Raw genomic sequence first — 22752 nt, 5'->3', positions numbered from 1 at the left:
CAGCATGTCCCTGAGGACGTCATTAATCAAACACTGGAACACTGCTGGGGCGTTAGTCAGACCAAAGGGCATTACACAATATTCAAAATGTCCGAGTGGAGTCTTAAATGCCGTCTTCCACTCGTCCCCTTCCCGTATTCTCACCAGATGATAGGCGCTTCGCAGGTCTAGTTTGGTAAAAATTCGGGCCGACTGCAACGGGGCGAATGCAGAGTCTAATAGGGGAAGGGGATATTTATTCTTGACCGTAATTTCATTCAGACCGCGATAGTCGACGCACGGACGGAGTGTCTTATCCTTCTTCTCGATGAAGAAAAATCCTGCCCCTACGGGGGACTTTGACGGGCGTATCTGACCGGTAGCTAGCGACTCGGTAATATACTCCCGTAAGGCGTCCTGTTCCGGCTGGGACACCTGATATAGGCGAGAACCGGGCAATGGTGCATCGGGAATCAGCTCAATCGCACAATCATACGGCCTATGGGGCGACAACGCACGCGCGCGATCTTTACTAAAGACTTTACTTAAATCATGGTATTCCTCGGGAACGTGGTCTAGGCATACCGGTTCTGGAGTTACGCTAACTGGTACCGATGTTGCCCCTCCTGCCGACTTCAGACAATGGGCATGGCAGAAGGGACTCCAGTTCTCTAAGGCCGGCTTTTGCCAATCAATATCTGGATTATGCGTCTTTAGCCAGGGAAGGCCCAACACTAGGGGCGCAGAACGGGACGGCATAACAAAAAACCTCCTTCTCTCCTCGTGATTACCCGAAAGTCTCAAGATGAGAGGACCGGTAGACAGTCGTACCTCCGCCAGCAGGCGCCCGTTGAGGTCAAAAACCTCCTTGACCTTCTCTAAGGTTTCCACCGGGCTTCCTAAAGCTTCCACCACACACGGATCTATAAAACAATCATCTGCCCCCGAATCGATAAGCGCACTCACCCTAAGGCTCATCCCGTATCCTGACAGCTCCCCCGACAATTCTAGCCGTTTATCGCTGAGAGTAGACCCCGCCGACGGGCTTGGTTCGGTTCCCCCCGGTTCATGCTTACCCTGATTCGCATCCTTCTCGGATCCCAGGGACTCGTCGGCACGGCCCCCCAGTCGAGTGGTCGGCTGCGTCCGGCGTGAAGGTCGCGTTGGGCACGAAGCCACTCGATTCCCTGGTTGACCGCAGTAGAGGCAGGCTCCCGCGAGCCACCGGCGACGACGTTCCTCGGGGTGCAGGCGTCCACCTCCAATTTGCATGGTCTCCCCCCCGTTAGCTGGAGGTCCCGGAAGGGTGCGCGCTTCAGCGACGTCGTTGAGAGTGAGTCCGGACCTGTCGTTGACGGCCGCTCCACAGCCCGCTCCCGACAACGTTCCCGTACCCGGTTATCCAAACGAATCGTAAGTTCAATAAGTCCCTCTAGAGAGCTCGTGTCGTCGCGGACTGCCAGTTCATCCTTAAGTTGCGCATTCAGTCCCCGACGAAAGATACTCCGCAACGCACAGTCCTCAAAACCGCTCTCGGCGGCCAAAATACGAAATTCGATCGAGTAATCAGCGACCGATCATTCCCCCTGTACTAAGTCTAGCAACCGACCCCCGGCCTCTCTCCCCCTAACCGGATGAACCGGATCAAACACGCGTTGAAATTCACCAACAAAACTGGGGAAAGAGGACCGAAGGTCTGGTCGCGCGTTGCTCACCACCATCGCCCATGTAGCGGCTTGACCAGACAGGAGGCTCATAATGAACGCTACTTTGGACTGATCACGAGCGTAAGTAAACGGTTGCTGGTCGAAAATGAGCGAACACTGATGCAAAAACTGACCTCCAGGCTGTCCATCGTAGCGTGACGGGTGGGGCAAAACGGGTTCTCTATGTGTAACCGGGAAAGCAGACATAGCAGTGTCCGAACGCGGAAGTTCCGGGTTGTGCACCCCGCGGGAACTGAGTTGCTCGAGCCTCCCGAACATCTCCTCACACCGATGAGCAAGCCTGCCCACCACCTCTTGGAGACCGGCCAAGGTGGTCTCGGTTTGCCCGACCCGTTGTCCCTGACTGGCCAAGGCCCTTCTCACCTTTTCTGAGTCTGCGGGATCCATGGTCGGATTATTCTGTAACGACTCGACCGAGTCGATGAAAAACAGATCCCAGAAAGGCAGGCTCAGAGAAGGAAAACAATCTCGATTTATACTTTGGTTAAACCGAAGAAGCAAATCTTGCTCGCAGGCAAGATAACGAGAATCACAAAAAACACTTGCACACAGCAAGGAACCCGAAGGTAACAGAAAACACTTGCAAAAGGCAAGGAGCACGAATATAACAAAAAACACTTGCAAAAGGTAAGGAGCACGAATGTAACACATAACACTAGCAAACGGCAAGGAACGCGAATGTAACATAAAACACTTGCAAAAGGCAAGGAACGCGAATGTAACAAAAAACACTTGCAAAAGGCAAGGGCAGAATAGCAAACACAAAACACTTGCACCCGGCAAGGACTACACAAAATAGAATGCGGAAACAATCAAAGACGGAGTAAACAACAGAAAGCGACGCGGATATACACACGTGAATACAGAATTAACCGAGGACAAAAACAGATACTATGATTTTACCAAACTGGAGAACGCGGAGAACACTTGGACACAATGGTGAGCAAATAATAATCCGACGGCTGGCAGTGCTGTTCGGAGTCCTTTTAAAGCCTTGATTACAAACGCGTTGCAGGTGCGGCGCTGGGGAACGCCCCCCTCGTTACAGGCACTGAAAGAGACAAGCACAACAGGGCTGAGAACCGAACCATGACACAGTATGCACACATGTCAGGACTGGTTTAAGTTTCATAATGAACCACCCATCCATTAACTGAAATGCTTATTTTTTTTAAATGCAATTTAATCACACATTTCCAGTTTAAGGGAAGCAAAACAGACATTTGAGGCTAAGAGCTATGACCTACATGCCAGCAGTTCCTAATCTAAATTTATTTCATAATATTTTAAGTTAAAGTTTGCTCAATGACTATAGTAAATTGTCAAGATCAATGATAAACAGTTTCTCTGGCTGTAAAACAAACAAAACAAGGAGAACAAGGATAATTTTGTCCTTGTTTTATTAGTTGTAAAATCCAATGTGACATCTTACCCCATATAGTGTGACAACTTGCCCATTGGTGGGGCAACATGTCACATGTTCACTCACTCTATTTGATGGCTTATAACTCTGCACCGACACAAAATATGAAAATGACATGAATTCAAAAATTATACCTAAGACTTTGTTCTTTCATCTGGTATATATTTGTGGTTATATATAATGTATGAATTCCAAGAAATATATCAAAGTATAAAAAGTGATACAACTAGCCCCGGTCTCCCCTATTTGTTTTACTGTTAGTCGTACAAAGAAAAATGTGTTGTAATTAGGGTAAAACTTTTGCATTATAACCCCCCAAACCAATTTATTGAGAAAGAATATAGCCAATCCACAGCTTTTTCTTAAATATCATTAGAGAAATTTGCAACATAACAGACGGTTAAAAAGACGGAGCATAAATTTGAGATTTTTCAATGTTCTTTTATTTTAAAAACCCTTTATTAATTTCAATACTAAGCAAAAAAAACAAAAAGTTCTATCACATCAATGTACATTTTTTAAATATAATCTTATAGTCACTATTTACAGCCACCCCCCAAATACAAACACACACAAACACGCACTTTGTAACGGGGATGTGGTTGGAATAGTCAAATCAATTATACATAGCTCGGTAATTACAGTGAGGAATTAAAACGTGAGGTCAGCATTCTACTATTCTTTTCCTGTCCATCTAAAAACTGTTTGCCTTTTAGTCTTTGAGTCTCTTAAAGCTCCATCCAGCCCACAATGATGTCCACCCTCCTAATATGAGCTTGCTCTCCTCAGCCTAATTGCCCAAGTGTGTATGCAGCATCCTGCATGCGTGTAAATATGTAGTTGTGCTTGTCAGGTTTTTGTGAATCTACCTCTCACTCACGGTGTATGCGAGATTACGTATGATGTATGCAGTTAATAGGAGAGCGGTTGAAGTGATATGAAGCTTTTAGGGGGGGGAAAAAACCTGAACATCAATAACAAATTTGCTGATTCAGCTAGAATCATTAATACTATGTACAATGCATTTAACCTTCTCATTATAAACACACAACTAAGCTACACTGTAAAAAGTGTGGTTATAATTTTTACAGTGTACAGTGGGACATCTCATGGTTCAATAAAATCTATTCCAATGTATGGCATCATCAAAATAATCTGTTAAGAGGTCAAACTGACACAATTGTTAAGTACAAAGTAAATTCTGTTGAGTAAATTTGACTCTATTTAGAGTGGGACCAAATAGACTCTGCTTTAGAGTAATATTTACACTTGGGAGAGAGTAAAATAAAGAATTGAAAAAATAAAATAAAAGTCACTCAAGGGTTGAGGAATGACCTTTAGCTTGAGAGACAGCCAATCTACTCCCTGAGTCTCGCAGCTCCTGCTGTGTTAGTATATTGCTCATGTCAGCTGGAATCTTCCTAACTACAAGAGACCAAGTTTTTGGTCTCCTCTTGGATATAAGCAAAGACTAGGAGGGGCATAGCTCAGGGGGTAGTCTGGCAGTCCCCCAAACTGAAAGTTGTGAGTTTGTTCCTCAACCCTTGAGTAACTTTTTTTTTTTTATTCTTTATTTAATTCTCTCCCAAGTGTAAATATTACTGGAAAACTGAGTCTATTTGGTCCCAGGTTTAATAGTCAAATTTACTCTAAATAGAGTCAAATTTACGCTACAGAATTTACTGTGCAAGCTAAACACTGTTATTCTTAACTTTAATGATGAAAAGCCTTTTTACTCATTATCATTATCTAATTTAAAGTTACAGTTTGAAGTCTGGGAGGTGCAAATTGTAGTTTAAAAAAAAAATCATTGATACTGTTGTGTATTTTATTTGAAAAGTGAGGTCTGTCCCAGCGATAGTTGCCGCTGAGCAATTGCTGGGTTGGTGATGAACTTCCTTTGACACAGCCAGGTTGTAAAAAGATTTTTTATTCTGGACAAGTGTTGATGTCAAAAGTACGGTCGTCTTCCGAAATTATGGCGCACGCCTACAAATCTTTTGTGCCTCCTTTTTCATAAGGATGGACATGAATATTCAGTAATAGTCTTATGCCGAGGTCAGACTACACGATTTTTTGGTCTTACACGACAGTTGCGCTGTCACATTACCCGACAAATTCGCTCCGTGTTGTGGATGGGGCGTGTAGTCACACTACACGTCTGAACGCGACAAGGCACTGTTTGTCGGGGAGGTGGGACAAAAAAATAATAAAAATGAGGGGCAAGGACTGGGAGCGTTTGCGTGAATGGAGCACGCATGCGGGACAAGTGTGATGTGATCGCAGTGCTTGCGCTCCCTGCTCCGCAATAGTGTTAAAAATATGATTTAGTAGCCAGCATCCATCCATCCATTTTCTTGACCGCTTATTCCTCACAAGGGTCGCGGGGGCTGCTGGCGCCTATCTCAGCTGGCTCTGGGCAGTAGGCGGGGGACACCCTGGACTGGTTGCCAGCCAATCGCAGGGCACACAGAGACGAACAACCATCCACACACACGCACACCTAGGGACAATTCGGAGCGCCCAATTAACCTGCCAAGCATGTCGTTGGAATGTGGGAGGAGACCGGAGTACCCGGAGAAGACCCACGCGGGCACGGGGAGAACATGCAAACTCCACCCAGGAAGGTCCGAGCCTGGACTCGAACCGGAGACATCAGAACTGGGAAGCGGACGTGCTAACCACTCGACTACCGTGCCGCCCTAGTAGCCAACACTGTATTTTAATTTATTTAGGCCTATATGCGCCAGTATATATAATCTAGCAGATTTTGTTAATTAATTTGTGGGATGACATCTTGTTTTATTATTTTATCAAACACTGAAATATTATATTGTTTGAGTATTTTTTTATACTGCTTCATCTATTCATATTTGACTTGTTTTAGTACGGTGCATTGGATAGTACGCCACTCACTCCGAGGGAAAAAAAAAAACTTTCAAGTGAGAGCGGGTGACTAGGCGGCCAGGCCTGGCCCGACTATGTGAAAATGTGATCGATCCTCACTAAATATGTGCCCATCCTTACTCATATGCCCAAATCTCTGAAATTATTAGAAATTATTATGCGCGCTCCATGCAGCCGCGAAGCTGCAGTGGGGCGCTTTTTTTTTCCCCCTCGAGTTGCACCTGTCTGGCCCCATCCCATAAAATATCCAGGGGATAAATAAATAAATAAATAAATAAATAAATACATACATACATACATACATACATACATACATAAAAAGAGCTATAAAGTGCTGTTCAGTGTGTGATTGACGTTTTGCTCCCTCTCGCTATTGGTCAATGCTATGGAACCAAACGGACGTACTGTAGGTATGTCACATTATGCGTCAAGACGAGCAAAAATTCTAACATGCTAGACTTTTGTCGTGATGGTCGTGAACCGTCCCGGACAACAGGCGACCAGTCGTTGAACGTGGCACACTCGCGGGCGACGCTACGTCAAGACAACCCAAAATCGTTTACGACATGCCCCGTTTGTCCGCGACACGTCGGTCGGGCTAAAATCGGGCTGTTTTCGTGTAGTCTGACCAAGGCATTACTTGTTGTGTAACTTGTGTATGCTTATCTACATGAAAAACACTTCAGTCTTGGATCTGCCCAAGCCTGCAGTAGACAGAGTGTCACCCTCCTGTGTGTCCCCTTGCCCACCACCCAATATTTAGTGATAAGGAATCACCTCCTCCTGCATTCCCAGGGTGTTACACCTCATGGGTACCAAGGTTATTTTAGTTCAAGTTAACTAAATAACTAAAACAAAAATTCAAAAAACATTATACAGTCTTCCCTCGCTATAACGCGGTTCACTTTTCGCGGTCTCGCTGTATCGCGGATTTTTTTTTAAGTGCAATTTTGCACATTTTTTTTACAGTAATATACCCATTTTATAAAATTTATAAAGGTTTGAACATTGTCAAAGTTTGAACAAGAGAGAAATGTGAGAACATGTAAATGCCTCAATGAGAAAAGTGTATAAATTGTGCGGTCGGGGATTTTAGAGCCTTTTTTTTTATTTTTTATTTTTTATTTTTTTATTTTTTTATTTTTTTAGAAGAGCTCAGAATTGTTCATTCGGTAGTCTTACCGATTCAACGTCTTGTCATCATTGCTCTTTTTTTTTTTTTTTTTGTGTGTGTATGTGTGCGTGCGTTTGCGTGCGTGCGTGCGTTTGCGTGTGTGCGTTTGCGTGCGTTTGCGTGCGTGCGTGTGCGTGCGTGCAAATACGTATAAATTTATACTCATTCATTCACCTAAAACCTTATAAATATCCCATTACCCTTCGCCTTAACCAGGTACTTCAGAATCTTGCCAGAGTCGTGAGATTTAAATGGTCAGGAGACCAGAGAAAAGGTCAGAAAAAAAAAGAAATAAAGAGAAAAGAAAGGTAAATCAAAGTGACATCCAGCACCGACCAAACACTTCCTGCCTTCCCCATGATTACAAAATCAAAGTCTTACGCCAACCCCGGAAGCCTCTAAATTCCAGCAAATTTAGCGAGATCTCAAGAGCCCAGAGGAAAAACTAAAGAGAGGAAGGAGGGAAGGATCGATAAGGCAGAGTGAGATCAATAGAAGCCAGTACATCCAATCCATCAAAGTGAAGTCCAGCACCAACAAGACCCCTCCTGCGTGGTTACAAAACCAGAGTCTTATGCCAACCCCAGAAACCTCATACTTCTAATAAATTAAGATCTCAAGTGACCAGAGGAAAAACTAAAGAGAGGAAGGAGGGAAGGATAGATAAAGCAAAGTGAGAACCACAGACACCAGCACCAACTGATTCAAGGGGCTGTGGGAGGGAGAGGGTACTTCTGTTGAGTTTCAGTAGATGCTGGTGCGACGGATCTGGCATGCATAAGGACCACCACCAAAGAAAGAAGCCGTCAACCGCGGTCCAGCAAAGCGAGCACCCCCCCCCCCCCCCCCCCCCGGAATCCCCAGGCCGCGGCAGCACCAAGGCCACCCCCAAGCCACCCGAGCGGACACCGGTCGGCGAGCCGACCCAGACACCCGGAACACCCCCGCCCCAGCCCCGGCCCACACCCCCGAGCCCAAGGCCGCAGAACGAGGCCCAGCGGGCCCCCACAGCGCCCCACCGGTCCCCAGCCCCCATCCCCCCACGACCCCCCCGCACCCCACCCAAACCCGCCATCCACCACGACCCAGGCCCCACCACCCCCGACCCCCAAACCCCCGAACACACCCCGACCCCCAGCACCCAACCCCCCACCCACCCATACCTCCACCCCCCCCCCCCAAACAAGCCGCCCCCCCCCGACGGCCGCCACCCCCCCCCCCGCGAACCCGGCCCCCCGCGAGAACCCCCCCCCGGAAACCGGCACCGGGCAGCAGCGCAGAGAGGGAAGATGTGCCCACCCCACCTCCAGCCGCGCGAGATTTGCACAGCGGCGGGAGGGGGGAAGCAGAGGAGGAAGCACCAGGGGAGAAGGCGGAACATCAGAACACCGAGCCCGGTGGGGAGAGGCCCCGGTCGTCACGCCAGAGTACTAGTGACACCTAACCCTGTTACTGAGTCCGCCAGCTCGCCGACTGGCGAGCTCTACCCTTACACCGTGAATGTGGCCCCACCCAGTGTATATACATGTGTGTGCGTGTGGTGCATTAAAATTGGGAGCAGGTGAGTCGGAGCAGAGGGAAAAAATTTCCCCTACTCCGACACACCCGTATCCCCCCCCAAAAAATGAATATGTATATGTGTGGTGCATTAAAAAAGGGAATGGAGGGACAAAGTGGTGGGGCAGGGACACAAATGGGGGGGACCACAGCGCTGCCAGGCACTGCAGTCCATCCCCTCTGATGGCTCCCCGCCCCAACTCACCCCTCCCCTTGGACGTGAGGTGCATTAAAATTGGAGGGGAGTTGAAGGGTGAAGACGGTGTTTCCACCCTTCCCCACCCCACCAAGAAATGTGTTGTGTGCCCTATGTGTATATTTACAAAGTGTATAGTGCAAGCTAGTGAAGTGAGTAAGAGGATCGACCAGCGGGGCCTCACCCAACCCGGCGGGTGTAGGTGGCACGCCCGCCCCCCAGCACCCCCACCCCCACCCGCCCCCCACCTCATCCACCCGGCACCACAATGGGCGGACAGCCAGCGCAGCAGGGCTACCGGACAGCCCACCGGCCACCGGAGCCCGCCCGGGGCGCCAGGAGTTATACCGGAGTGGGGCAGGCCCCAAACCCTCGCCCGGCCCCCGGAGCCCGACGCCCGGGCCGGGGAGGGAGCCCCAGGCCCAGGGAGAGGGAGGGGGAGGGGCCGCAGGGCAGACAGGGAAGGGGGGGGGGGGGGGGGGGAGCGGGGAGAAGACGACAAGAAGGCGAAAGGCCGGCTGCAGGGCAGGAGGCGGGGGGGGGGAGAGGAGGAGGGAGGGCGACAAGGGAAAAGGGACCGGGAGGCAGAGGAGGATGGGCGGGAGGAGGCGAGGAGGGAGAGGCGACGGGGGGGAGGAAGGGGGAGGGGAGAGGGAACCACGGGGCACACCGGAGGCCCACCCACCCCGAACCGCGCCGCCGGGCACGGAGCAGCGGACCGCGCCGGGACGGCACCGCCCCGGGCACCAGGGGAAGCACCCCAACACCGCACCCCACAGGGGGCCCAGGGAGCGGCCAAGACGCAACCGCCACCGAGCAGACAACGGGGGGGGGCAGAACCACCCCCGCCCGACCACAGGGGACGGCGTCAAGAAAATTGACTAATTAGCATGCAGTAACACCAAGTGTTGATGCTTAGTGCCCACTAGAAATAGATCTTAAGGAGTTATTGAGTATAGTGTCGTATAGTGTGGTATGCTCGAGCCCACTAGCAGCAACTAGGTTCCTGACTATATAAAAATAAAAACAATCAGATACAAAATACCAAATACAGGAGCAGCGAACAGAAGTTGTAACGATGTGGTGGCTCTCGTTAACAGGCAGAATCTTGGCAGGATTAAGTTGCCAAATTGAGATTAAAATATTCTATGTACATAGACCATATTTGTTTAAATCTTGATACTTGATTTTTATTTAAGGCAGAGATTTTTTCCATTGAGATATAATTTATTAGTAAGTTTAACCAGTGGTCGATATTTAGAGATTGTTTATTTTTCCAATTGACAAGGATTATTTTTTTAGCAATAGTAAGGGCTATAAATATAGATTGAGATTGTTTACATGGTAGCTCAGTTATTGTTAAGTCACCTAGTAAACACAATCTTGGAGATAAAGGAAGCCTACAGTTTAATATATCAGCGAGCTTTCCCAAGATTTTAGAGCCTTAAAACATTTATCCATCCATCCATTTTCTTGACCGCTTATTCCTCACAAGGGTCACGGGGGCTGCTGGCGCCTATCTCAGCTGGCTCTGGGCAGTAGGCGGGGGACACCCTGGACTGGTTGCCAACCAATCGCAGGGCACACAGAGACGAACAACCATCCACACTCACACGCACACGCACACCTAGGGACAATTCGGAGCACCCAATTAACCTGCCATGCATGTCTTTGGAATGTGGGAGGAGACCGGAGTACCCGGAGAAGACCCACGCGGGCACAGGGAGAACATGCAAACTCCACCCAGGAAGGTCCGAGCCTGGACTCGAACGGGAGACCTCAGAACTGGGAAGCGGACGTGCTAACCACTCGACTACCGTGCCGCCTAAAACATTTATAAGAATTGTAAAACATAAAGCTAACTACTTTGCGGATTTAATTTATTGCGGGTATTTTTTGGAACCTAACCCCAGCGGAAAACGAGGGAACACTGTAATGAAATAAAAACAAAAAATTCTTTTTAAAAAGCAAAAACAAACTGAAACTACAATTTACATTTACAAAACTAACTAAAACTATACAGTGAAAATGTACTTAGTTTTTGTCTTTGGTTATTCCTTTAATACACGAGCCATTGTGGTTGATTTTAAATGTGATTGAAGTATATTTATTTCAATATTAACCAGAATAAGGGCGTTTGGCAGTGTGTCGCACAGAAGTGACGTCATCTAGTAGCTGCCAATAGAAAAGCTCCTTCAGATGACGTCGCTCCAAGGTCTCAATTTTGTGCGTTTGACTTTTGGCTCCAATGGCTTGCCTTGCCTGCTTTTTAAACACAAGTGCCGGTAATACACATTTTTTAAAAACAAAAACAAAAACTAATACTAAATCTAACTAAAACTAAGCATTTTTGAAATAACTAAAGCTAATAAAAAACTAACATAGCTGCCCTGAAAACTAATTAAAACTAAATAAAAAAACCCCAACAAAACTCAAAAACGAATTAAAAACTAACTACATATAATGAAAAATCCCAAACTATTATTAACCCTGCCCCACTATAAAGGTTTTAAATTATTAATTGGAATGTCAGTCATCAAGCATATAACAACGTGACGTGTCACATGATTTTTTTTCTCTTCTTCTCGGTACAAGCACTGCAGTATGAATTAATTTGATACTTTCATTAGTTTTCATGTACAATTAGTACCTTTAAAAACACATTTTGCAACTTGCTGTCGACTGAAAATGACATCACAAGGGCTCAGATAACAATCACAGCTCACCTGTTTTCTAGTTTTGGTCATGTGACCTTCCCAAGCTGAGCTGTGATTGGTTACCTGAGCCCTTGTGATGTCATTTTCAGTCAACAGCAAGTTGCAAAATGTGTTTTTAAAGGTACTAATTGTACATGAAAAACAATGAAAATATCAAATTTATTACAGGCAAAATATTAATGTTTGACTGCCAAAAATGGCTAAATAAGTAAAGTATCCCTTTTAATAAAAATGAGAAACTACTTTGTGGGGGTTTTTCATTGTCAAGTCAAATCATCTTTATTTATATAGCGCTTCCAAGTTATCAAAGTGCTGTATAGTATACGATGCAGTTGAATCAGTACTTCTATTTTTCCCAGAGTTTTTTTTTTTTTTAAACACAGGTTTCTGTGTTTCATTGATAGAATGTGAGTACTCTAGCCACCTTCTTGCAAATACTACTTGAATGTGTTCTGTAGACTGATGGTGTAGTGGTACACTCATTTGTGTGCAGGCAGCATGGGTTCAGTTACCACTCAGTGACAACAATGTGATGTAAATGGTTGTTTGTCTCTATATGTGCCCTGCAACTGACTAGCAACTCGTTCAGGGTATAGTCCTCCTGAAGTCAGCTGGGATAGTCTCCAGCACCCCGCGACCCTGAACAGTTGTTGAAAATGGATGGATGGATTTTGTACCTCATTTCTTCTTTATTGTTCTCTTTAGGTAACACAGGGCGGTTCCTGCGGAGGATCATCTACACTAGTTTGACCTTCCTCACCCTGCAGTGCTTCATGCAGATCCCTTTCGCCTACATCACCCCACAGGGTAGCGTAACACAGGAGTGATATATATATATTTTTTCAATATTCCAAAATCACTGCCTGCCAGCATGAAGTGTCCTGACCAGCTTTTGTGCTTCACCTGATGATCTTTTCAACAGTTAGTGGCTACTGGGAGGATTTCCTCTACCATGTGGGTATTGTGAGGTATGAGGTCACATTCAATTCATTCTTAAAGATCTTACCCGATGCACATAAATTTAAATGCAATACAGGATTGCATACAATACAACTAGTGTAGGATGCTGGTTGACCTTCGATTTTTCTGGATTTTAAAACAATACCATAAGGAAATATTGAATAAGAAATATTCTGTTTTAGAGTCAAACTGTCTGTCTTGGTTTGGGTTAGGTTTTGGTTTGTTTTTTATTTTTTGCTTTTGTCAGGGTTCTAGTTTTGAGTGGGTTCTGTTTGTGTTTGTCATCATGTTCCTTTAAGTTTCTGTTATGTTCTACCTTTCTTGTGCGTCTCCCATTGTCTTGTCACCAGAGGTGGGTAATCCAGGTCCAGAAAGTAAAATCCCTGCCACAGTTTGGCTTTAGCCACAGGTGCATCTAATCAACCAGCAGGTAAACAAGTTACTTACCAATCGGTCAAGTAGAACCTCCTGTGACTAAAGCCAAACTGTGGCAGGGATTTTACTTTCTGGACCTGGATTACCCACCTCTGGTCGTCACCCACCTGTTTGCCTGTCTTCCTCGTGTGTCAACCTATCAGAACCCTCTGCCACTTGTGTCTTGCCCAGCTGTGTCTCGTTGTGTCAATTAGTGTGTGTGTGTATTTAGTCTCTGGTCTCCCCTCTGTCTGTGTCGATTCATTGTCATTTTCCTCCTGTCATGCTGATGGTTTTGTTCCACGCCGTGTCTCGGTTTACCCTTTTGGACTTTGTTTGTTTTGTTTTAGTTTGCAGCTCATTTTTGACGCCTCGTTTTTGTATATTAAACTTTTTTTTTTTTTTTTTTTTTAAACCTCATTCTTTGCCTCCTCGCCCTGCTTCCCTGCATTTGGGTCCACCACCACACATCAATCCTGACACTGTCACCGTCAAAAAACAATATTTTGTTTGAATTCCAAATGGTACAACCTTTGACGTTGTCCGGTTTAGAAGCTCTACTCCTAAAGTACTTCCTTAATGAATTAAATGTACATTCTGGTTATTTCTGGCTTAGATGCAAATTTAAAAAAAATATCTTCACTTCTAGATTCAGTTCTGTCGATTCAGGGAACATTATACGCTTTCTGGCACCAGACGTGGGCCTTTTAGTCTCCACTCTCTTCATAATAAGACTCTGCAAAAAGCTACTACGAGCTGCACCTCAGGTCAACCTTCACGAAAATGGGATCCCACCCTCTGACTCTGAGGTAAGGATTCAGGAAGGTAAGCCGAGTCAGGAATCAACAGGGACATGACTCTGCTTGTTTGGTTTCTGGCAGGACCCGGAGACCTCCGATACAGAGTCCGATGGAGGAAGTGAGTCCTCTGACAGCTCGGATGAGAGCTCGGATGAGAGCACGGTTCCGGTTGAGTCCGTTCCACCTCAGTTTGTTCAGAAGCTGCTGATGTTTGCGGCCGGCTTTAGGATGCTGTTATCTGCTATCATGAACACAGCAGGGAAAGTGGTTGTCACTTTGCTACTGGGACTGGCAGGTACGATGCAGCAGATATACTGTATGGACATCACAACAGAATTGTGACACAGGGGTTTAAACCTTCAGGTTGTGGAAATCTGGGATTTGTCCCCCGTTGCAGCCATAACAGCTTTTACCCTTCTGATAACACTTTCTACAAGATGTTTGAGTTTTGGAGCCAGATTCCTTGCTGTCTCTTTTCTACAATACAGTAAAACATTTTTTTTTTACTGTAGCCATAATTGTGATAGCTTTGTTGATTTAAAGGGATACTTGACTCATTTAGCCATTATCATTTTGTCCGAATTAATTTGATAACTTCATTATTTTTAATTTACAATTAATACCTTTAAAAAAGCACATTTTCCACTTGCTGTTGACTGAAGATGACATCACCTGTGCTGAGGAAGTATGGTAACTTGGTCAGCAAATTGAATGATGCTTGGTCGTGACCTGTTAAGTTGAAAACTTATCCAGTCCTACCCCTTATTCTTCATATCCTATCACTTATTTATAATAAATTACATTTTTAATAAAAGAAAATATAATGCTACTCGTATAAAAAAATAAAATAAATAGAAAAATAAAAATACACAATAGTAACACACATATATACAAATTTCATTACACTCATATTAATACATCAAAGAAAAATAAGTAAATGAATAAATCATTTCTACAATCTTCTTAACTCATATCTGATTTAAATAATAATATTGAACTTTACTTTTAAACATTCTTTTAAATTCAACAAGTGAATTACATCTTTTCAGTTCAGTTCCCAAGTTATTCCACAAATTAACTCCTTTAACGGAGACACACCTTTGCTTAATATTTGTTCTTGTTTTGGGTTTTTTGTATACACTTGTACCCCTTATCTCATAAGGACAGTTTCTAATTTCAAACAACTTTTGAGTACTGTGGCAGAGTAGATTATTGTATACTTTATACATTATTTGTGCTATTTTAAACTCAACCAAGTCATAAAATTTCATTGTATTTAATTTAATAAATAGTGGATGTGTTGATTCTGTATATTTTGATCTATTAATAATCCTTATGGCTCTTTTTTGCAATTTAAAAACAGTGTCGGTATTTGTTTTATATGTGTTTCCCCAAATTTCCACACAATAAGTCAAATATGGTAATAATAATGTATTATATAATGTATATAGTGAATTCATGTTCAGGACCTCCTTGGTTTTATAGAGTATCCCTATGATTTTTGACATTTTCCTTTTAACATTTTCTATGTGTGGTTTCCAACATAATTTATCATCAATAACTACTCCAAGGAATTTATTTTCATACACCCTTTCTATTTCAATTAAATTCACCATAATTTTAACTTGATGAGTGATTGGTCTAGTACCGAAAACTATGAACTTGGTTTTATTTAAATTTAATGATAATTTATTCATATCAAACCAATTTTTTATTGTACTTAATTCATACTCCACAGTAGTCAGAAGCTGCTTCAAGTTGTCTCCAGAACAGTAGAAAGTTGTATCATCCGCAAACAAGACACTCTTGAGTATTTTCGAGACACAACAGATATCATTCATATACAATATAAATAATTTAGGGCCCAGCACAGACCCCTGAGGAACTCCATGAATAATCTTCAATTGTTTTGAATTTGTATTTTTAAACTGCACATACTGATATCTATCTTCCAAATAACTTTTTATCCATTTATATGCTAAGCCTCTTATACCATATTTCACTAATTTATTCATTAATATAGAATGGTCTATGGTGTCAAATGCTTTCTTTAGATCCATAAATATCCCAACAGTAAATTTTTTATTGTCTATGTTGGTAGCTATTGCCTCTACAAGTTCCATGACTGCCATTGAGGTGGTCCGTTTTTCTCTAAAACCGTACTGATATTCACTCAAAATCTTATGTTTCTCAATAAAATTATCCAGTCTATATAAAAATAATTTTTCTAGAATTTTTGAGAACTGTGGCAACAATGATATTGGTCTATAATTACTAAATATATGTCTATCACCACTTTTGTAAATAGGAATTACTTTTGCTATTTTCATTTTTGATGGAAATATACCAGTTTGGAAAGACAAATTACAAATATATGTAAAAGGTTTTACAACATATTCTATAATACTTTTTACCAGTGTCATATCAATATTAAAATAGTCGGTAGACTTTTTATTTTTTAATGTTTTTACAACATTTAATACTTCAATATCATTAACACCATTTAGGAACATAGTGGATGAATTATTTACAACGTACTTATCTATTTCATGTTTATTTCTTGTCTCTGGAATATCATTTGCCAAATTACTACCCACATTAACTAAATATTCATTGAAGTTATTGACTATGTCTGAAATTTTATCGATTACACTGTTTTTATCTTTTATAAAATATTCTGGATAATTTATTTTTTTAGATCTATTTTTAATTACATCATTTAGTATTTTCCATATTTCTTGCATATTGTTTTTATTCTGCTCTAGTAATGCATGGTAATGATCTTTCTTCCTTATACGTATAATATTTAATAATTTATTTTTATAGGTCTTATACTTTGTTTCAGATTCCATAGTTCTTGTTTTAAGAAATCTTTTATATAAAATATTTTTCTTTTTACATGCATTTTCTATCCCCTTTGTCATCCATACCTTATTTGGACCTTTATACTTCCTTTTAATTTGAACTATTGGACAGTGTTTATTGTATAAAAAGTTAATTGTTGACTGGAATTCACTATATGCAGTGTTAGGATCGTTTTTTGAATAGACCTCAGACCAGTTATGCTTTTCTAGGTCCAGCTTAAAGGCAGCCATGGACCTAGGTGTTGTTAATCTTTTTTCAATTGTGTAAGTTGACGGCTTCATAATTTTTTTTTTCAAAATAATCATGAAGAACTGCAAAGACCGGAAGATGATCACTTATATCATTAAAAAAATTCTACTCAGGTGATGTCATCTCCAGGCAACAGCAAGTGACAACATTGGTTTTTAAAGGTATTAATTCATGAAAAATAATGAAGTTATCACATTCATTAGAGACAAAATATTATCTTCATACTGTTGAAAATGGCTCAATGAGTTAAGTATCTCTTTAATGACCCTAAATTTTACAGTCATCAGCAATAGTTTATCTGAGCCAAAACACAGCTGCAGCACTTCTAAAAATATCACTGTACAGGCACTTTGAAAGCGCTATATAAATAAAGATGACTTGACTCGACTTGACTTCTCAAAGTGCCAAAAACGTACTTACAGCGTTCCCGTACGCTCATCATGTTTGATCTGTCCCCCCAAAAAAAGTGTGTGGTCGAAAAAAGACATGAAGATGAATGTAAACATATTAGAGTGAGCTGAAAATTAGAACCGAGTTATTTATACAGTCATTTGTTGAAAACATTTGAACCCATAAATGTTGGTGTGGCTCCAAAATGAAGACAAAAAAGAATTGTGTAGAAAGTTAAAAGACATTAGAGGAGCAGAAAACAGAATCCAAATACATACATACATTTGCCCACATAATTATGGTTGTATAAATGCTGGAATGCTACAGATATCACATTCTTTTCATACTCTACGTGTATATGCCCAGGTATCACACTTCCGTCCCTTACCTCCGCTGTATATTTTGGGACTTTCCTGGGACTGGTGTGGTGGTGGGTGATTGGCCGATCGATCAGTCTGCTTCTCTTCAGCTCCCTGTGTGTGATGATGACCATCTTCTGCGGAGGGCACCTCCTCGCACTCTACGTCTACCAGCTGCCCTTGTCCCAGCAGCTGGTGCCGCCTGATGATATCTACGCAAGGTATCCTGCTTTACAAAAACTAAAATCACTGGGTACAGTGATTTATTTATCCTTTTGGATATCTGTCCATGTCTCAGGTTGTTTGGAATGACAGGAGTGATCCGAACCAACAGTTCTGAGCCATACATGCTCGGTCTGCAGCCCGACGTTACCTGGCCCGACTTCATCAACCCATTTGTTCTGCTGCTGCTGTATTACACTCTGGTTACGCTGCTGCATAAATGGATCCATATCACAGAGGAGGTTGGTCAACGTCGTGTTTATCTTTGTGCCGCTCTGCTAAATGAAATAAACACTCAAAACACTTTTTGACATTTCTACAGAGGTGGGTAGAGTAGCCAAAAATTCTACTCAGGAGTAGCGTTACTACAATATAATATTACTCAACTGAAAGTAAAAAGTAGTCATCAAAAAAATCACTCAAGTACAAGTAAAAAAAAGTATTCGCTGAAAAGAATACTCAAGTACTGAGTAACTGCATGAACATGAAGTCTGATTTATTTTTTTTAAAACAATGTCGTCAGACAGACAAAAACATAAAATTATGTGTAAATGCTGGTATCTTCAAATCTTAAAATAATAATAAAAAGAAAAACTTTTTGAGCTTGAGCAACAGTGCAAGCAGATACATTTTAGCTCAAATTGTGGCATAACTCGCCTTTTAGCTGCCTCCCACGACCATAGGTGGCAGTTTCTTAAAGCGAAAGCACCAAGACGTCGTCTCTCAGTTGATTCTTTCGGGTTATCATGTCTGGCAGTCTTCAACCAGGGCCGCTGATATGCTTCCACACAGTCAGACAAGCAGAGCGCTTACGTGAAAATATGGTTTGGTTTATTCATTTTTTTCCATTCGGACACATTACAGCTTAAATCAATCACATCACATCATTTGCAGCATTGACCGAAAGAAGGGCTGACGGGTCGAAGCCAAGGCTTATTTGAGACCCGTCCCCATCGATCTATTACTATAACGCATCAGTCATATACATTATTTAGAATAGTCATTGATTTTTATCGTTATCCATTCCATACTATCCCAAACACTGCTCGCTCAGTTCATCTTGAATGTCCTTGTGTAGATTGTGGCGAGTCCCAGTCATTTGGAACTGATGATTCGGTTCCCAGACGCCACCAGTAGGCTCAACCCGCCAGGCGAGCAGCCAAGGCAAACGCAATTCTTCTCTTTCACCATTAGTGTCTTTGCTGACCTCGGATCAGCTTTCACACATGTGGCTTCCAGAAGAGTAGATCGGCTTGCATTCGGCCCATTGCTTTCAAGCAATTTTTGCCTCGATTCTGGTCAGCTCAGCACACCACTGTTGCTAGCGACTTGTAGTTCTTGATGACTCCATGAGCACTACCCAGCCTTGCTCACCCAGCAGAGCAGCCCACGCCAGCCGCATTCCAGGAACCAGACCCCCATTTAGCGTATTGACAGCAGATTCATTGTAGCCACAATACAGCTTTATCATGTAGCTTTGACTGTTACAACAAATGTCCAAACGGAATTAGAGCCACACAATGTTTAGATTCAAATGGGGACAGCAATACATGTTATCAATGCATGTGTATAAACAAGAGTTATCCTTGGCAATGTCAGCAAGTAATCATATACAACTCCAGTTTTGGGTAATTAGTGATGTTGTGAGTTACTGTATTTGTCTCTCAAGCGCCGCCAATTCTTCCGCTCTTTTCACGATTCCTGTTTTTTGTTGACCAGAGTTATCTTTAGTTTGAATAAAAATTTGGCAGTCTTTTGTCCACGTGCTTTCGATAAGTCCATTCTTTCTCATTTGTCGCGCCTTTTTGGCGATGTCAGCATTTCGTTTGGTGAGATTTTTGTTGACGTAGACATGTTTACCACAAAGCTTGTGACGGTAAATCTAATGAATGAATGGGGCAGCGGGTAACAACTCTAGTGTAGACCAAAATAGCGGAGTAAGAGTAGCGTTACTTCTTCACACTTTTACTCAAGTAAAAGTAAAAAGTATTGTTTGGTAAAACTACTCTTAGAAGTACATTTATTTAAAAAAGTTACTCAAGTAAATGTAACCGAGTAAATGGAACCCACCTCTGCATTTCTAACAGGTCATCTCAACAATTTCAAGGGGAAACAATAGGAATCTCATGGCACATTGCGAGATGTAATTTGTAGAGCAGAATTATTATTGAGCCAAGTACACAGTAAAAAAAAAAAATTCACTGCGCTACACAGCAGAGAAAGTCAGAGAGAGACGGCAAGAAACAAATTTATGACACACACTATGGAAATTAGTACAATAATGATTTATGAGACAAGAGTGTGTATACTGTACACAATACTTCTCATTTCATAAAATAAAAATCACATATTTATTTATTTATTTTACAGCAGCACCATCTGCTTGATAGAGTAGGACATTGCAGTTCTGTATATTCTGTGAATTAGTTCAAGGTCATAAGTGAGTTGAGCATATCCATGCTGACTTTGGGCAATAGTTGAGGTCACCCTCGACTAGTCGGCAGTCAAACGCTGGGCGAATAAATAAACATTCATTCCAAGATTAACACAACTTTAATGAACTTAATACTTAATGTGCATGTTTTTGGTACGTAGGAGGAAGTCAGAGTACCTGAAAGCAAAATAGATGCTCCAACTACATGTGACACGTAGTACCGTAATTGAAACGCTACAAGTTTTTTTAACAACAGCACCACCTGTAGAGTAGAGTATGACATGGCATGCTTTTTGGGGGGGGTTTAACATTAACATTATTTTTACGTCTTTTATTTTTTATTTTTTTTAGGATATTGTTGACGCTGATGAGAGTCCAATCTACAGTCCAGATGCTCCGCCAAGCTTCTCTAGAGTTGTATACATCTCAGGAGATAAGCATGATGTAAACAACATGCATTCTATTTCATGTGTTTGTCCTGCTTTAATTACATCAAATCATGTTTTTTTGTTTTTTTTTTTGTTCCTGAGTTGCTTTTTACAGCAGTATTGTTCATTTTCACAAGGTGTTTGTCTTGTTTATTATCCATACACTTCAAATTGGAATGAATAATAATTTCAGACACATTCAAATGTTTATCCATCAGTAATCACAATCATGGTTTTTTTTCCATTTGTTTTTTAGTTAAGTTTACCAAAAGTGATCCTCGATGGATGAGTTATTTTGTCACTATTTACACACAAACATTTACTGCAATGTTGAAACAGTTAAAAAGAAATGACCCGGAGAATGTTTTTTTGTTTTTTGTTTTTTTTCTCCCCAATTTCAGCTTTTGAGTAGCACAGAAGAGGAAACATATCTACCTAATGAGGTGCAGAGATTTCAATATTTAAATTATTTTATTAGCACAAAAAATGTTTCTGTGGTCTGGATGTTCACCATTATATGTCCTCTTTCCAAAGCCAATGATCTTGATGAGGGGCAATTCGTGGCAGGGTGTCTATGGAGAGGATCAAGGAAGCCTGCTGGGGGGTGCCGGCTATACTAACTGCTACTCTCTCCCGCATTATGAAGGCGTAAATTCGCCAAAGCACGGTACACAAAACCAAATATCTCAAAAGGTGTTTTCATTCCTTTATTGGTTATTTCCTGAATGTTAAAAATACCTGTTAATGTTATTTCCTGAACAGAGAGCCAAGGTGAAATGGAGAGGACTGATCTGTCCTTGGCGAGTCTGACAGAAACTTCTCCGCCTGACTCAGGCCCAAGTGGTCTGGTCATCTTTGGTAGACTGGTCCAAAAACACAGCTATGTCAGCGCCCTCATCATCATGATGGTAGGAAGGCATTGATCAACCATGAATTATAAATAGATTTGTAATTGAGTGGATCTTGAACAAACCCGTAAGTGCTCCCAAATGTCCAAAGGAGTAAATCCAACACAGTTTTTAGTGTTCTAATTATGTCATTAGTTTTCTATACAGTAAGCCTGACCAGGAATTTTAATGGACTCATTGCTAAGGAATGCACAGAAATTAGAGGGGAAATGCTTTCTATTAAACAATATTGAACTATATTTTCTACTCATTTTTTCCCCGCGAGATGGAAACAAAATAACCAGAATTAAACGATCTTGAGCATTTAATGCCCACCACCCAAAAGTCTGCTTTAATATGCCTTGTTTTATCGTGTGAAACTTTGTATAAATTATTCTGCTCTTTTCACGTGTTTCTTGGTGGGATTTAAAGTTGGTAGTGTTTTTATTGTGGGAATGTTATTGTGATTTTTATTCTCCACACTTTTTTGCCGTGTAACAACTCCCACATAATACTTCCAATTTACATTGTTCACAATTCAACTAGCTTTGAAAATTCACGCCTCCCGCGGTATATATCGTCTGATTCCACATTACATGCAGTATTTGCACAATTTAACATTTAATACCAACTTTTCCCCATTCATTTTCAATGGGACAGACATTGAACTTTTTTTAAGTATCACATTCCACGCCCACTTCCATACATATAACTTATCATTCATCATTATCAGGTGTCTGATACTGCTCGGTAGCACAGTTGGTAAAGCGCATTGTCCAGTAACCAGGAGGTTTCATAATTTATCTCTCAATTTACTACATAAGCATTCCACATGCATTCAAATCTTAGCATTCAGCTATTAGCATTCAGCTTTCAGCATTCCCCCGCAATTTCTCCAGAAATTGCACTTTGTCTAGGTATTATTAATATTATTATTAAGTTACTGGAGGTTTCTGAAAAGTCACCAAATGTATCAAATTGACAATAATTTGACTCTGCTTTTCTAAACTAGCTTTTCTCATTTCCAATCATGGTGTTTTGTTTAAGCGCTTTGAACTACAGAA

General features: G+C 42.1%; 1 protein-coding gene across 1 annotated transcript in view; it reads left to right on the top strand.

Moving 5' to 3' along the window:
- Positions 1-22752, top strand: part of LOC144014842 (piezo-type mechanosensitive ion channel component 2) — a 112605-nt gene that overhangs the window by 27170 nt on the left and 62683 nt on the right. The window contains exons 3-12 of the mRNA XM_077515144.1: positions 12386-12487; positions 12603-12648; positions 13704-13863; positions 13936-14149; positions 17725-17938; positions 18016-18181; positions 20725-20817; positions 21203-21244; positions 21336-21468; positions 21564-21709. Of these exons, the coding sequence (XP_077371270.1) occupies positions 12386-12487; positions 12603-12648; positions 13704-13863; positions 13936-14149; positions 17725-17938; positions 18016-18181; positions 20725-20817; positions 21203-21244; positions 21336-21468; positions 21564-21709 (1316 nt within the window). The remainder of the gene's footprint in view (positions 1-12385; positions 12488-12602; positions 12649-13703; positions 13864-13935; positions 14150-17724; positions 17939-18015; positions 18182-20724; positions 20818-21202; positions 21245-21335; positions 21469-21563; positions 21710-22752) is intronic.

Source organism: Festucalex cinctus, chromosome 2 (assembly GCF_051991245.1).
Source record: "Festucalex cinctus isolate MCC-2025b chromosome 2, RoL_Fcin_1.0, whole genome shotgun sequence".
NCBI classification, from domain to species: domain Eukaryota; kingdom Metazoa; phylum Chordata; class Actinopteri; order Syngnathiformes; family Syngnathidae; genus Festucalex; species Festucalex cinctus.
The sequence above is the reverse complement of the archived record's forward strand: the minus strand, read 5'-3'. Positions and strand labels throughout refer to the sequence as shown.